This window comes from Oryzias melastigma, linkage group LG17 (assembly GCF_002922805.2).
Source record: "Oryzias melastigma strain HK-1 linkage group LG17, ASM292280v2, whole genome shotgun sequence".
NCBI lineage: Eukaryota > Metazoa > Chordata > Actinopteri > Beloniformes > Adrianichthyidae > Oryzias > Oryzias melastigma.
In genome coordinates, this window is record NC_050528.1 from 7,729,327 (window position 1) to 7,743,831 (window position 14,505).

The 14,505-nt window shown below is 40.4% G+C and overlaps 2 protein-coding genes and 1 long non-coding RNA gene across 7 annotated transcripts in view; 1 reads left to right on the forward strand and 2 right to left on the reverse strand.

The window, feature by feature from the left end:
• The window catches only part of LOC112147630 (tensin-3), a 42,438-nt gene extending 38,579 nt beyond the window's left edge, over positions 1 to 3,859 (reverse strand). The window contains exon 1 of one of the 3 annotated variants that reach the window (XM_024274155.2): positions 3,382 to 3,859. In XM_024274155.2, the coding sequence (XP_024129923.1) occupies positions 3,382 to 3,669 (288 nt within the window). In that variant the 5' untranslated portion in view covers positions 3,670 to 3,859. The remainder of the gene's footprint in view (positions 1 to 3,381) is intronic. The other 2 variants (XM_024274154.2, XM_036216326.1) reach the window with 2 other exon arrangements.
• LOC112147632 overlaps positions 1 to 14,505 on the forward strand; it is a 68,229-nt gene that overhangs the window by 41,069 nt on the left and 12,655 nt on the right. The window lies entirely within an intron of this gene.
• Positions 6,866 to 14,505, reverse strand: part of LOC112147629 (desmoplakin) — a 22,311-nt gene continuing 14,671 nt past the window's right edge. For 2 of the 3 annotated variants that reach the window (XM_024274151.2, XM_024274150.2), the window contains exons 20-24: positions 14,297 to 14,380; positions 14,092 to 14,199; positions 13,857 to 13,955; positions 11,929 to 13,743; positions 6,866 to 10,576 (exon numbers count right to left, since the gene is read on the reverse strand). In XM_024274151.2, coding sequence (XP_024129919.1) covers positions 7,364 to 10,576; positions 11,929 to 13,743; positions 13,857 to 13,955; positions 14,092 to 14,199; positions 14,297 to 14,380 — 5,319 coding nt within the window. In that variant the 3' untranslated portion in view covers positions 6,866 to 7,363. The remainder of the gene's footprint in view (positions 10,577 to 11,928; positions 13,744 to 13,856; positions 13,956 to 14,091; positions 14,200 to 14,296; positions 14,381 to 14,505) is intronic. The other variant, XM_024274152.2, reaches the window with a different exon arrangement.

The window sequence follows — 14,505 nt, forward strand, 5'->3', positions numbered from 1 at the left end:
TCTTTGTGGTTACCCATCACTTTGTACAAACAAAGACAGAAATTCAGTCAATGTGTTCCTATCTGGAGGCTCTTACGTGTATTTACGTCTTTGCTAAGTCTGTGAGCATCTTTCCAGGCATTCCAGTTACTTCCGACAGTCTAGGAATATACCTTTCGAGGTAATTAAAGATTCTGAATTACTTGTAGGAGGGAATTCGAGTGGAGATGGCAGTCTCTGTGTGGCCTCTGCCTGTGCCGGACTGGTTGGCGGGAAGCCCCTCACTCAATGACGGCAAAACACTCTGCGACTTCATGCAGGGAGATGCCAGTATAAGAAATAATAATCCCAATAATAGTATTTTAAGGAGGATAGAACTTAATACAGCAACTGATTCCTATTTATCTGTTTAGCTTCAAATGGATAGAAGAAGTAGAAAAAAGGGCAAAATGCATAGGCATTACGCCTGCTCACATGTGAAAGCAATCAGGCGCCCCTTCCCCCACACAGCCAACATCAAACTGAAGCACTCATGTGGGCAAAATTCTCTGCAACATGACTGAAAACAATGAAACGCTTTAAATGCTTTTTGCATGTTAATCACTGAGATGAAGATACGCATGCACCGCATGGTTAATGTGGTGCAGACTACAGTTACAGTCGGCGAGGGATGGTCCATCTCCACCGGGGCCAGCATGTAGATAAAGGGGTGTCTGAGTCAATCGCACAGGGGAACAAAATCCAAACTGCAAACGGGAAAAACATTTATTGAACACACTAAAAACTTTAAAAAAAACACAACTTTTTAACGCGACCAGTACCCTAAACCTAATCTGGTCTGCATCCAGTTTCTGGTTAGGGTTAGGATACTGGTGAGGGCCTCGTCCCGGTACCAGACTGGTAGCAGTTTCAGGCCCAGAGGTTGGGGAACCCTTGTTTAAATGTAACAGCTAGCATGTCAAAAAACGACGAGTTGGAGATACCAAAAACATAAATTTTTGACACGCAGGGGTCCTTAACCAAACATCTATAGGGGACGACTTGGGAATGAGAATGTGTTGCAATATGTTACCAGCACAAGATAACATCGGGCCGTTGATAACAAAAATAGGAAATGATCTGGCTGGCCGGATATAATCACCCAGCGGATCCAGATCAGATACTTGTGATCTGTTCTTAAAAATGTGAGTACAAATATTCGCGACATCCAAGATCGCTTATTCATGACCTTCATAAATATAGTGTAAATAGTAGTACAGTATAGTAGTATAAGTAAAGTAATAAATATAGTAGAGAGTAATCAACGTGAATCAGTTGAGTCTGTTGTGGGGAAAAAAGCGACTTTTATACCGGATTTGGATCAATATGTAATGCTTAAAAATAAAGTGATGCAGAACGTTGAGGATGGAAAATTTATAGAGAACACTTACGGGATTTATAGGGAAATTATCAAAAACAACTATGATTTTTATGCTTTTTATGTGTTACTGCTGAACTTAACCAGAAGGTTGACAAAAAAAAAAGTTTCAATTGACAAACACACTTTCTTTCTATCTAAATCTTTGTGTTTTTATCAGTTTAGTTCATTCTGATCTCCTGTTCTAAATAAAGGTATAAATGATGGTGATTTAATAATATAATCTTAATTTTCATACATCCAGTAAAAAGACACACATATAGCAATAAAAATTATATTACAAAGTAAGAATCGTGGTTCAATTTGTAAATCGTTGATCTTGATTCGTGAATCGAATCGGATCTCCACCTAAGTAACCATCCACAGCCCTACTTCAAGCCTTGACTTTGACTAGATGATCTCCATCCAGTTTGCATAAAAAGACAAAGTAGACTACAGTTTCTTCCATTCTGGACAGGTTAATGATTGAGTGAAGTTTGCAAACTGAGTCAACACACCAAGAAAAAAATCAAGACGTCTAAACTTTAGGTGGATGACTGAGAAAAATGGCTAAAAATTCCCAAATTATCAAGTTTTTAAAATGTATTCTTCTTGTTTACTCTGTATTATTGATTATTTGTGAATGTTTATTACTGTGCGAGATGATGTGATTCCATCAGGCAGAAGAGATTTCTTTCATGCTTTTGCTATCTGACTGTATCACTAATACACATGCCTAATAGGTCTGATATAAACTATATAAATGCTTCAAGAGTGTGCTGCTGGATGTCCAAAGTGACATGACAGGTTGGTATAAAAGTCTAAAGAAGGACAAAGCCACAGTTTGTTCCTGTCAGGGAGTCTGTATGTTTATGCGGTGGCTTTCACACTCATTCACGGATGAAGATTTGAAATAAACAAACCATGAGAACTAAGAAAAAAACCACAGAAGTGGGTATTTTTAGCAAGTATGTTTTGCAATCTAAGTGTCCATTTGCCTCACGTTTTATGAGATTTTTTTTTCTGTTGTCTCAGATCTGAACAAACTTAAGGCTCTGACCCCCTAATTATCATATCCCAACTCAAGGTCATAGTGGAATGCGTTCAAAATGGATTATGTTGCCATTCTTGCACTCGGGTTCTCTTTGTTTTCTTTCGTGCCATGTTTGCTCCTTTCCTGCTTCATCCGCCGTCCTTCTCCAGATCGCTACACTGCTTTAATGACTTACACATGTTTACAAGGGCCTGTGGCATCGACAAAATAAAACGCCCGAGCGCTCCGTCCCATGCAGCAAAAGCCTTTGAAGCAAAACTCTCCAATAACCTGTTGGCGATTTGACCCAATAGGAACCATATAAAAGATGTGTCAATGTCTTCTAATCTTTTCATCTGGACAAAAAAAAAAAAAAACATGAGTCAACGCAGAACCACCAACAAAAGCTGCAACTGCCACAGTCCAAACTGACTCTGTAATTACGGCTAATCTTAAAAGAGTTTGCTTGCAAAATGTTCAGGACAAACTGCATGGTTTATGTAAGGTGTGCGAGAGGGTGTGGGTGCAGGTGGGTCTGCCGTTCAAGGAGACGCAAAATCCAGGTAAGGAAAGCTGAAGCAGCTGTGATGCAAAGACGTCTGGGCTTGTCATCAACAATGGATGCCACAAATAGTGCCAAGCAGCTGCAGCTCAAACAGACAAAAACACCAGCAGAATACTATTCTGTAGTTTACTGACTAGTTTTATGAAATTATTCATACTTTTGATGCACATCAAAGAGAAAACCTTAAAAGCTGGTCACTCAAAAACAAGTTTTAAATAAAAAGCATGTTTAGACAGATGATCAAACATTAAGTTTTTGTCAGAGAAGGACACACACTTGCTGAATTTTCTGTTTTCAGAGATGAACAAACTCAACACGTGACAAATCAAAGAGTTTTGAGGAGGCTGGAGGTGGAAAAAAAACCCTCTAAACTCAACTAATCCAGAAAACTTCCAAAAATTGAATTACCTTTTCAGCTAAAAGTGGGTGATTTCTGATTTTCCTCTTCTCCTCTTCCTCGGTTTCCTTTGTATGCGAAAGTTTGTGAATGAGGGAACTGTAGTCCGCAGTCTTCACTCCGTCATTCATGCGCACCGCGGGCGCACGGGCGCATTCCCCGCTGGAATGTGGGCTCCCTGCGTCCTCTCCTGTTGGCGCTTGTCTTGAGCTGAAGGTCTTTGCTCCTGCTGTTTCGGTTGAGTCTTTTCTGAACTTTCTCCAGTCTGCCTTGCCGCTGGAAGCAGCAGTTTCTCGCATGGGATGGTCTTCCGTGCGCGGCGGAGATCGTCTCCCTTGTTCCCTCCCCTTTCCCTGCGCGTCCCCTCTGCGCGGCCTCCTCCCTCTGCCGCCTCAGTCCATTTGTTCTCACACGCACGCACACTTCCTGCCACCCCCGCGAGCGCAGAGCCCCCCAATAAAAACAACATATAAATAAATTGTAGACTATTTGGTTACAGCGTGGCTGTAATTCTAGACAAATAGAAAATAAATACAAATCTCTCTAATGAAGAGGCTTAAAAAACTCGCCAACTAAAATGGAAAAATATTAAAATAACATTTGAAATTAATTTAATACCTAATTTATTTTGGTTAAAAGATGACTATAGTTCTCATAAACAAAAATAAACAAGTTTTGCGTACTTTTAAATCATAGTAAATTAAGGCAAAACGGTGCACTCATCCCCTAATTTTATACTTTTATTTATTTTGATTATACTTTATCATTATGTAATAGTTAAACCGTGATGGTATACATGCCTTTTATTGACATATTTAACATCTATTTTTTATTTTCCCTAAAATAATCTATTTTGATTAAAAAAAACAAAACAAAAAAAAAGATGGAAGTATTTCCCCAAAAAAGGGGGCAATTTTGGCAAACTCATCCTTTTATATCATGGTAAATGAATGCAAAAGTTGTAATTATTCCACCAATTTTCTACTTTTATTTTGTGTTGCTTTGGATTACTTTATCATTAAACATTGTAGTAAAAGTGTTACCAAATAATCAGCATTACTGAGAAGATCTATTCAGAGTAGAATCAAACTAGAATTTACAGAACTGCCTTAAACTTTTATCTATTGAACACAAACCTTATGAAAACATTGCATACATGGTCACTGTCTTTACATGGACCAATCATTTTTCATGCCTTGGGTACTGAACGTGCTAATAAAAATTGTAAAAGGCCGAAAAAAAACTTTCTAGTTACTTGCCTGAAGTTAAGTTGATTGAATATAAAATAAGGTGGGGGAAAAATCTCAATAAAATGCTACCATACTTGAAAATGTGCTCAAGATGAAGTTACTTAAATGAAAACTTCTCTAAATTGAGTAATTGAACATTATTGGTGACCAAAAAAGTTAATATTTGGCTAACAAAATTAGTAATCCATGAGTTTAACTCCTCAAAGAACGTAAACGACGGGGTTGCCAAAGTATATCTTTGATTATGAATGTTTTTCCCAAAACTTCAGTCACTGCGGATGTGTCAAAAGTTTGAATTCCTCATCAAAATGTGTATTAAAGTTCTCAACTCCCACAAAGGAAGTTATTTTTAATAGCAACTGTAGGACAGCTTAATATATAAAAGAAAAATAAATTAAAAAAACACATCCAATAGTGGGCAAAACCAAAAGGTCAAGCTGCAACTTCTAGGAAAAGATAAATGTTTAGATGCTTAAAAAAATTAAATACCCGAATTTGTGAAGAAGTCAATGTGAAGAGTCAGAGAAGGATCTAAAAAATGCTAAAAGTAGCATTAGGGGGTAAAAGTGTGTTAAATCTGTACAAATTTTATCTTAGCAACATTAAACACAGAAATAAATAGTTTGTGGCTTGTGCTCAGGTCAAGAATATTAAATTGCAAGTACAAGTTAAAACTCAAATGCCCTAAAATTTGTATTGAGAATCAACATTTGATTGAAACATTTATCGTTTTCCAAATAGGACGTACCTGCTGGTTCCAAGAAGTCAAAATCCCATTGACTTCTATTAAGAAATAGACAGGCATCTTCTTTCTAATCTTATTCTTTTAAAAAAACATATTTTTTCTTTATCCAAGTTATTCAAGTTATAAACTGACCAATCAGATGCCTCAGTAAAAGCATGTGGAGCCCGCTGGCCCCACCTCGAACGTTTGATTGACAGCTTCTCCACTTTCAGTAGAAGGGGTGTGGACTTTGAACAAGCTCACTCATGATTGGCGACTGTAGTTCCCCTAAAAACGTGACTCAGACCGACTCGGACCAAACGCTGAGGACAGGTTATAAAATGGCGGTGGCAGTATCAGGAAGCAACGGAGACGACTTTGGTCTGATTTTGCACGAGCCGGAGATAAAGCATTTCCTGTGGGTGACGTCAACACCTCTGTTTGTCCAGTGATGATATATATGTCTATGGGATGGATCATAGACGTAGTGTGGGTTGCTTTGACAGAGTATGAATATAAGTTGATTAAAATTTGCTATCGATTCCAACTTGTTGCTTTGCTTTAACCCTGGCATGTCCAAAGTCCGGATGATAGGCCAAATGTGGCCCATGTTAAAACTCCGAACATCCCTTCATAAAATCAATGATATGACACTTTCTAAAAACTGTGTGTATGATTTTTTTTAGGTTAAGTTACGTTTTTATATTCACCATAAAGAGACATAACCAGACAAGACATGCTATCTGCAACAAGCTAACTGGGAATCAATAGTGAAAAAATCGACAAATTGACAGTGATTTTGGTAAAAGCAAAAGATGTACTTGTACTATAAGAGATCAAAGTATGCCTTTGCAATAAAATGTTCATGAAAGAGTTCATTTAAATTTAACATTAGCAAAATAGTTAACTGATGACTCGTTGAACCATGATAGAATCCAAATTTTTTTAAGGAATAAAGCATTGCTATCTATTGTTGAGGTTTGCCTTGCACATAAATAAGCTCTATGATCTCAAAAGTTTCTATATTTTTAAATAAAAAAAGCAAACCAACTACACAGATATCCTACCTGATGGATGTATGGCTTACAATTCTGTAATCACATCTTTAATTGGGTACATTGTTGTGACCAGAGATCAGAGATTTGATTACAGGATCAGGAAGTGGCAGACTGGTGTTAACCTTGTGCTATCCTAGTTATGTCTAAATTGGGAGTGGGGTCATCTGGACCCGAGCAAGATTTTTTTTCCAGTGATTTTTTTTTTTATTTTCACTGGTGTCCATAGCAGACATGGAATCCTATCCACATTTTTTCCTAATTTGTCATGGGACAGATAACATGTCACTGTAAGGCTAGGGTCATTTGGACCCCATAAGATAGCACAAGGGTTAATGGGTTGATGAGAGGAGGATGGCTGCTCAGTTCAATAGGTGAGCTTTGTGAGTCTTTGGAAACAAGTTTCTTTTACCCAATAAATGTCAAAACTTTATGTTTTAATGGCCTAGAAAAAAAAAATCAGCTGTGATTGTAACATTTTTCTTTTATTTGTAATTAGTCAGAACAAACCATTTGAAAAGGTGCAGCATTTCAATAATCAAAACACAACATTTGTCAAACACACAAAATAAGCATTTCCAGTTAGAAGAAAAGCTAAAAATACTTGAAGTTTATTTAAAAAAAACTGCTTTCAACTAAAAATAAAGGCAGTTGCTATGGAGATATTGAGTTTGGAGTTTAAATGATTTACAACTAAAAAGTAAAATAAAAAAACGTTTAATGCAAAAACAAAAAGCTGCAATAAAACTATTTTCTAACATTGAAAGTATGAACAATGGTCAGGATTTTTCAACAGAAGCAGGAGTTTCATAACAATCAAAATAATCTGTAAAGCATATCAACAATCAAGTCTGCAAACGTCTACTGTAGCAATAAAACATTTGTGGAGAACTAACTATCAAAAATAGTAAAACTTTCGCATTTAGTATTAGCAACTACGTTATTTTTCTCTTTGATATTCAAATTAAGAGTGAACATTGGAGCTGTAGGAAGTACTGCTGGAAGAGAAGTTGAAGGAGTAAGAAGAGGTGTAATCCACACTGCCTCTTCGTGACCCACTTCTGGAGCCTGGCCTGGATCCAGACCGGGAGCCTGGGTTGGAGACATTGTAGGGGCTGCTGATTCCCTTGGAAGAAATGGAGGAGGCCTGCAGCATCTTCATTCCATTGCTTTCTTCCACCATGCAGTTGTCCATGGCTTCCTTATACGCGATCTTCAGCTTAGTTTTGGGACAAGTAAGGTTCTTCTGGTGGCTCCGGTAGTCTTGCAGTTTCTGGGCCCCCATCCCATCCAGCCAACCTCTACGAATAGCCTCCTCAATGGTGATGCGATGTCTGGTGCTGGGATCAACCAGGCCTCCTGTTAAATACTGATATTCTAAAAATCTCTGTCCAGCATCGTATGGCAACCACGCCTCCTTTACAGCTTCTGCCACAGACATTCTTCTTTTGGTCTTCACATCCTCAAAACCAATATAGGCTTTCTGTGCAGCTTTCAGCTTGTTAGCCATGCTTCCATCAATGATGCTTTGGTGGACGGCGTCTTCAAGTGACAATCTGTCTCCAGTGGCAGGATTGATGATGCCACCTGTGCAAGCCTGGGCCTCCAGCAACCTCTGTGCTGTGAGAGTGTCAACTATTCCTCTTCTGAGGGCTTCAGGAATGGTGATCTTTTCTAAGGTTTCTGTGTCAAAAATGGCTCCAACAGGACTGTGGTCATCAAACAACTCTGGGGGAGAGACTGTGATGGATATGCTGTTGAAGCGTTTACGGACAGTGGGAGATGATGGTCTGACCTGGGTAGGACTGCTGCAGGTGACCACATCATCAACACTGCTGGTTGCAATGGTCATTCCAGGGTTACTGGTTCTACTGGCAATCCGCTCACCAAGTTGGGTGAGGCCAAGTTCTCCACTGCGATACCGATCCAAGAACCCTTTGTCAATGACACCTTGGTCTAAGCAGTCTTGAATATCATACTGGGCTCCTGTTTTTCTATCCACAATCACCAATCGTGCAGAGCCATCTGATCCCTTGATCGTAATTTCTTCCCACTCACTCTCCTGCTCTGACAAGTCCAGAAAAGTTTCATAGTCAATCAGGTCCTTGTGATAGGCCTCTCTGACTGTCATCTCTAACCCGGCGTCTGGATCAACAATTACAATTCGCCTCTTGCGAAGAATATTGGTGCGCCCTTCCTGGGAAGTTTGGGGCTTATTTTTGTCTTTGATTGGCAGGAGAATTAGACCTGTTTTGGGGTCTGTGATACATCTCTCCTTCAGTTGTAGATAAGTTAAGTTCTCCTTGGTATTAGGATCAAAGAACCCTTTTGTGTCATCTCCATCGTAGCTTAAGATCTCATTCATTTTTTCATTAAAGTAGCCCCTTTTGTAGGCAACAGAGACTTCAATACGGTGGCTCTCTAGAGGGTCAATAATCCCACCGCTGGCAATCTGAGCTTCAAGAAGCCGAATTCCATGACCTTCCTCAATAAGGCCTTTCTCAATGGCTTGGAAGAGGGAGACGGTTTCTCCTGTAGCAGGGTCTTTATATCCTGTCACTGCCTTCTCTGCAGACAACAGCTTATTTTTAAACTCCTTCCCTATGAGACCTCTTTTTGCAGCCTCGTCCACTGTCAAAAAGACATTGTTAATAGGATCAACAATGAATCCTGATGCAGCTTGGGCTTCAAGGAGCTCCAAAGTGGTTCCTCTCATGAGCAGACCTTCCTTCATTGCCATATAGATGGGCATTAATCTGTCATTAGCCTCATCATAGATCCCAGCAATGCATGTGGAGCCATGCAGATAGGACTTGAGCTTCTCTTCAATGTCTTTGCTAGAGAGTTGCCCCTGGTTTAGCTTTTTCATGTCAGTTTCATCAAGCAGCTCAGCTTTGACTAGCTCTGACACGGACACCTCCCCTCGGATGCCTTTCACTTTTATGCACTTTTCTTTACCGCGCAGCAGGAGCAGGCCGGACACAGGTTCACAAGTACACTTCTTTCTAAGGTCACCATAAGATACTTTCTCATCTGTACCTGGATCCAGATAACTGGTGGGGTTTTTATTCAAGCATCTGTAGAGGTCTTCATCAATAAGATTGCGATCCAAGGCCAGATCTTTTGGGAGAAACACACTCAGCACAGGGTCCAGGATACCACCCACAGACTCCTGAGCCTGAAGCAAACGAACAGTTGTGGTCTTGTCAACGTGGCCTTGTTTGTAAGCCTGTCCCACAGACATTATTTTGCCAGTGTATGGATCTTTAAAGCCTGTACTTGCTGCCTCAGCAGTCACCAAGGTGTCTCTGTCTTCTGTGTCTACAAGCCCTCTGGAACAGGCAGTATCCACTGTCATTGTCATGTTAAATGCAGGGTCCACAATGTACCCTGTTGCTGCTTGAGCTTCAAGGAGCTTTAGAGCGCATTCAGGGCTAAGGAGATTCTTGTGTTTGGCTTCGGTGAAAGACACTTTTCCTTGTGAGCCTGTGGTCATTCCAGCAATAACACCAGAACCCTTCAGACTAAGCTGGATGTCTGCAGCCACTTCCTCCACCGTCTTTCTCCCTTTCAGGAGCTCGTCAAGGGTAGCTTTGCTGATTATGCCACAGTCACAAAGCTGGTGAGCTGTGACTTTGCGGCGCACACCGTCAAAAACGAGCTTAGATGGATCGATTGTAGTGACTTTCTCGTCAGTCTGGGTCTGCCTACACAGAGTGGAGGGTCTCTGCTGTAACCTCTGGATCTCTATCTGAAGGGACTTTATCTTCTGAGCCAGTTCCGATGCCTCCTTTTCAGAGATCATGAGTTTGCTCCTGTACTTCTCCTCAAGACACTTGAGCTCGTGTCTGAGCCTCTCGATTTCGGTTTTTAGGGAAAGCCTCTCTCGATCGACCTTCTCCCTGTCTGTCTCGCACTGCCTGACCTGAGTGTTTTTTTGTTCAAACTGAATCTTCATATTATTGAACTCGGAAAAGATGCTGTTTTTCTCATCCTCCAGCCGCTTCTTGTTGCGAATCTCCATCTCTAGAGAGCGCCTAATGGTGGCCAGCTCCTCTTCCAGTTGCTTGTGGCGGTTCTTGTCCTGCTCCAGTAATTTAAGTTTGGCCAGCAAGCTATCCTTCTCCAGCAGCAGCTCATTATATTGGCTTTGGGACATGTGCACCATCATGGATGTCTATGGAGAGAAAAGGTAATACAGTGTTAGTTAGATTATTAGATATCCCTAATAATATTCCACAATCTAAGACCCCTTGCATGTCCTTCATTTATTAGGACATACCTCATGCATTTCCTAATGCACGTGTCAAAATCAAGGCCCAGGGGCCAGATCCCGGCCTTCCGGGTAGTTCTATCCGGCCCTCCAGATCATTTTATTTTATTGTTATTAATGGCCCGATATTATCTTGTGCTTATTTCTAACTTGTGTAATTTGGAAAAAATAGAATTTTATGGAGTGTAAAATATTGAACATTATTTAAGGTTTAAGTTGATTTATTCTGGAATAATATCCCTGCCTTTTTGTTATTTATAGTTATGTTACAAAGTTACGGTTTTAAAGTTGTAAAAATTAGCATTCTGCTAGCTTTTTGGATTATTGTGGCATTTACCAAGATTTTTTAGGATATTTTTGGAGCTTATCTAAAATTACAGTTACGTGCTAGCTGTTTTGGCTAACAAACACTGTACATGTTAGTGTACAGTGTTCTTTTTTTATAGTTTTTTTAGGCTGTTTTGGAGTTAGGCTAATATTTACAAACTAGCTGTTTTGGCTAATTTAGGCTTTTTTTCGGTTCTTTAGGCTGTTTTGAAGTTTGACTATTTTTTCAGCTACATGCTAGCTGTTTTTGGCTAGTTAAGGTTTTTTTCTGTATTTTAGGCTGTTTTGAGGCTTAGGATTTTTTCTTTCTTTTCCTTTTTTAGGCTAATTTGGCATTTAGATAATATTTTATTTGGCTATTAGCTTTAGTGTTTTCAGCTATCAGCTTCAGTGTTTTTAACTATTAATTTTATCATCTTCAGCTATCTGCACTAGCATCTTCAGCGGCCAAATTCAGCTTACAGCATTCACATTAGCAGGTAATGCTATCTATCTAGTTCATAATATGTTGAAAAGTGACAGTTTTAAAGTTTTAAAAATATAGTTTTAGAGTGTTAATGAATGTTTATCCTGTTTGACCCGCGACTTAAGGTGTGTTTTGTATTTTGGCCCCTTGTGCGATTGAGTTTGACACCCCTGTCCTAACATGTTAGTGTACAGTGTTCTTCAATGTGACAGCTGCTATGAATAAAGTTCAGTGAAACACTGTGCAAAAGAGTTAACTACATGCACGTTGAAAGGAAAAGCTACTAGAAAAGTAAATCCCATGCTGCATCAGATATAAAATGAGTTTTTGTAGCAGATACAAATATAGCAGTGATACTTTAAAATAAAATTTAGCTGTGAAGCACATTTAGTCAATCATGCAAGCAGAATTTTGATTAGTTTTACTATGACATGAGGTGATCCTTCTGTACGCTCAAAAATACCTCGATCGACTGCTTTTGGAATTTGTCTATTTCCGTTTTAAGCTTTTCTCTCTCCTTGGTCAGATCACTGATGAGAACCTGGAGCTCTGTTGTCCTCTTGGTGCTACTTTGCAGCTGGACATGCAGGGCAGAGATCTGAGAGGCCGTCTCTCCGTCAATAGCGTCTCTGCTGCCCTTCAGATCGTCTCTTTCTTGTCTTACCGCCCTCAACTCCTCCTCCAGCTTGAGTCTCTCTTTTGTCAGGTTCTGCGTCAGAGTCTTGAGCCTTTCGATTTCTGTGGTGTTTTCGTTAAGTTGGCGGCTCTTCTCCTCAATGGTCTTATACAGGGTTTCATTGCGTTGATTTAGCTCGTGGTTTCGGACCACTTCCTGCTGGAGCTTCTGTTTTAGTTTCTTAAACTCCTCCGTCATGGTTGCCAGTTCCTCTTTGGTGGTTCTGTGGTCTCTGAGGCTCTTGTCCAGGGCCTCCTGGAGAGCCCTGAGGTCCTGTTCATATTTTCTCCCAGAGGTTGTTGCCTCGATTTGAATCGATTTCAGTGAAGTAATTGTGGTGGTGTGCTCTCTGCAGGTGTGTGTCATCCTCTCCAGTTCAGCCTCGATTCGCTTCCTGCGAGTGAACTCCTCCTGGGCCGTTTTCTTTTGTCTTTCTAACTCAGCTTCCAGACCTTCCAAAGAGCATTGAAGCTCTCGAATGCGGCTTTGCAGCCGGGCAGTGCTCTGCTCAGCCTTGCTTTTCTCACTCGTCTGCTTTTCCAGCTCCACTTTGGTGATTCGTATTTCCTGCTCCGTCACTTTCAGCTTGTTTATTGCCTCCAGGTAAGATGAGTTCTTTGCCTTCAGCTCTGATTCAACTTGTTTAAGACGATTGATTTCTAATTCCAGAGCTCTTGTCTTCTTCTTTTCATCATCCAACTGAAAGGTTAGTGTGCTGATTTGTCTGGACTTCTCCTGGTTGCTTTTGTTGGCCTCTTTCAATTTGAGCTCCTCTTCTTCTCTCTGTTGCATGACTGTTCTCAGCTGCAAGTCCAGCTCACTGCGAAGTCTTTTCTCCTGAGTCACTGACGCCCTCTGCTGGTTGATCTCCTGCACTGCCTTGCTTCTCTGGTCCTCTGCATGAGTGACTGATTCCTTCAGTCTCCTCAACTCCTCCTCCAGATCTCTCTTCTCTGCAGACAGCCTGTCAATTTGCAGCCTCAACTCTGCAGCGCTTTCCTCTTTTTGTTGTGTGGTTTTCAGAATAGTGGTCTTGGTAACGTGGATCTCTGTCTCGTGTCTCTGCTTAAGTTGGTTAATCTCCTGGGTGCACTGTGTTCTTACCTTTGAGATTTCTGATTCTGCATTTCTTCGACGGGCTGCCTCATCGTCTAGCTGTATCTTCAACCTCTCCAATTCACGTTCCTTGTCCTTCACTGACTTCTCCAAATCAATCTTAAGCCAATTGAGTTCTTCCAGCTCCTTCTGTCTGCGGCGAACAGCTGCCTCGTACTCTTCTTGCTGGCTGGTGTAACGCTCTTCAGCCAGTCTTCTCTTCCTCTTCTCTTCGTCCAGCTGGTATCTAATGCGCGTCAGCTGCTCGTTCAGATCCTGAATCTGACACTGTGTGCTGTCCAGGCTCTCCTTGGCAGCGTTGACTTGCATCGCTGTGGTTCTCTTCACTTCCTCAATTGAACAAAGTTCGTCTTTTGATTGCGTGAGCTCCAGCTTGTAGCGGGCTAAAGCGTCTTCCAGCGACTTGTTTCTCTCATTGCGGTCCTGGAGGTCCTCCTTTAGACGTCTCAGTTCCTCCTCCAACAACTCAATCCTTGTGTTCCTTAACTGGGAAGAGCATCAAAAACAGAAAGCTCATTAATCTCTTTTCTTATATTATTTCATTTTTTTGTATCTTTAGGATAAAAATAATATTATTTGTGTAGAAGAACGTAAAAAACCTTCATCTCCTCCATGTTCTTCATCAACTCTCCAAGGTATTTGTAGTAATCAGTGGAGCGGGTAAGGAGCTCGATGTAATGAGTCTGGTGGTCTGCAGCCTGATGGGAATTAATACAAATACATGAACATTTATAACATGCATTTTAAAGATGACACTTGTAAATTAGGGATTAACCCAAATTATATGGTTTTAAGTTGTAATATGAAAAGGAATTGAATTAGAATAACTCCTACCTCTTGTCTGACTACAGAAGCAGGAGACTGCAGCATCGTTCTCTTGATGGGAACATTCAGCAGAGTTTCCAGTCCTGAACTGTAGGATGCAAGCTGCAGTTCGTAGTCCTGTTGGGGAAATTTTGTGAAATCTGTGTTTAAATCTATTGCACAATACTGACAAGACACATGGGTGTGTTTAATTGCAACGTAACCAACAACTAACCTTTATGGAGGCGGCGCAGGTGTCCGCACTTTTCTGCACATCCTCCACTTTTTCCTTCTTGGCTTTAATTTCATTGTGAAGGGCCTATTTATTAAAAAATACATATAAAGTTTATAAAAATGATGCACTGACAAATCAAATTTGTTAGTACTTTCTCATTATTATAAGATGTTCTAAAATTAATTCCGGATTTTTTTCTTGTATACAAT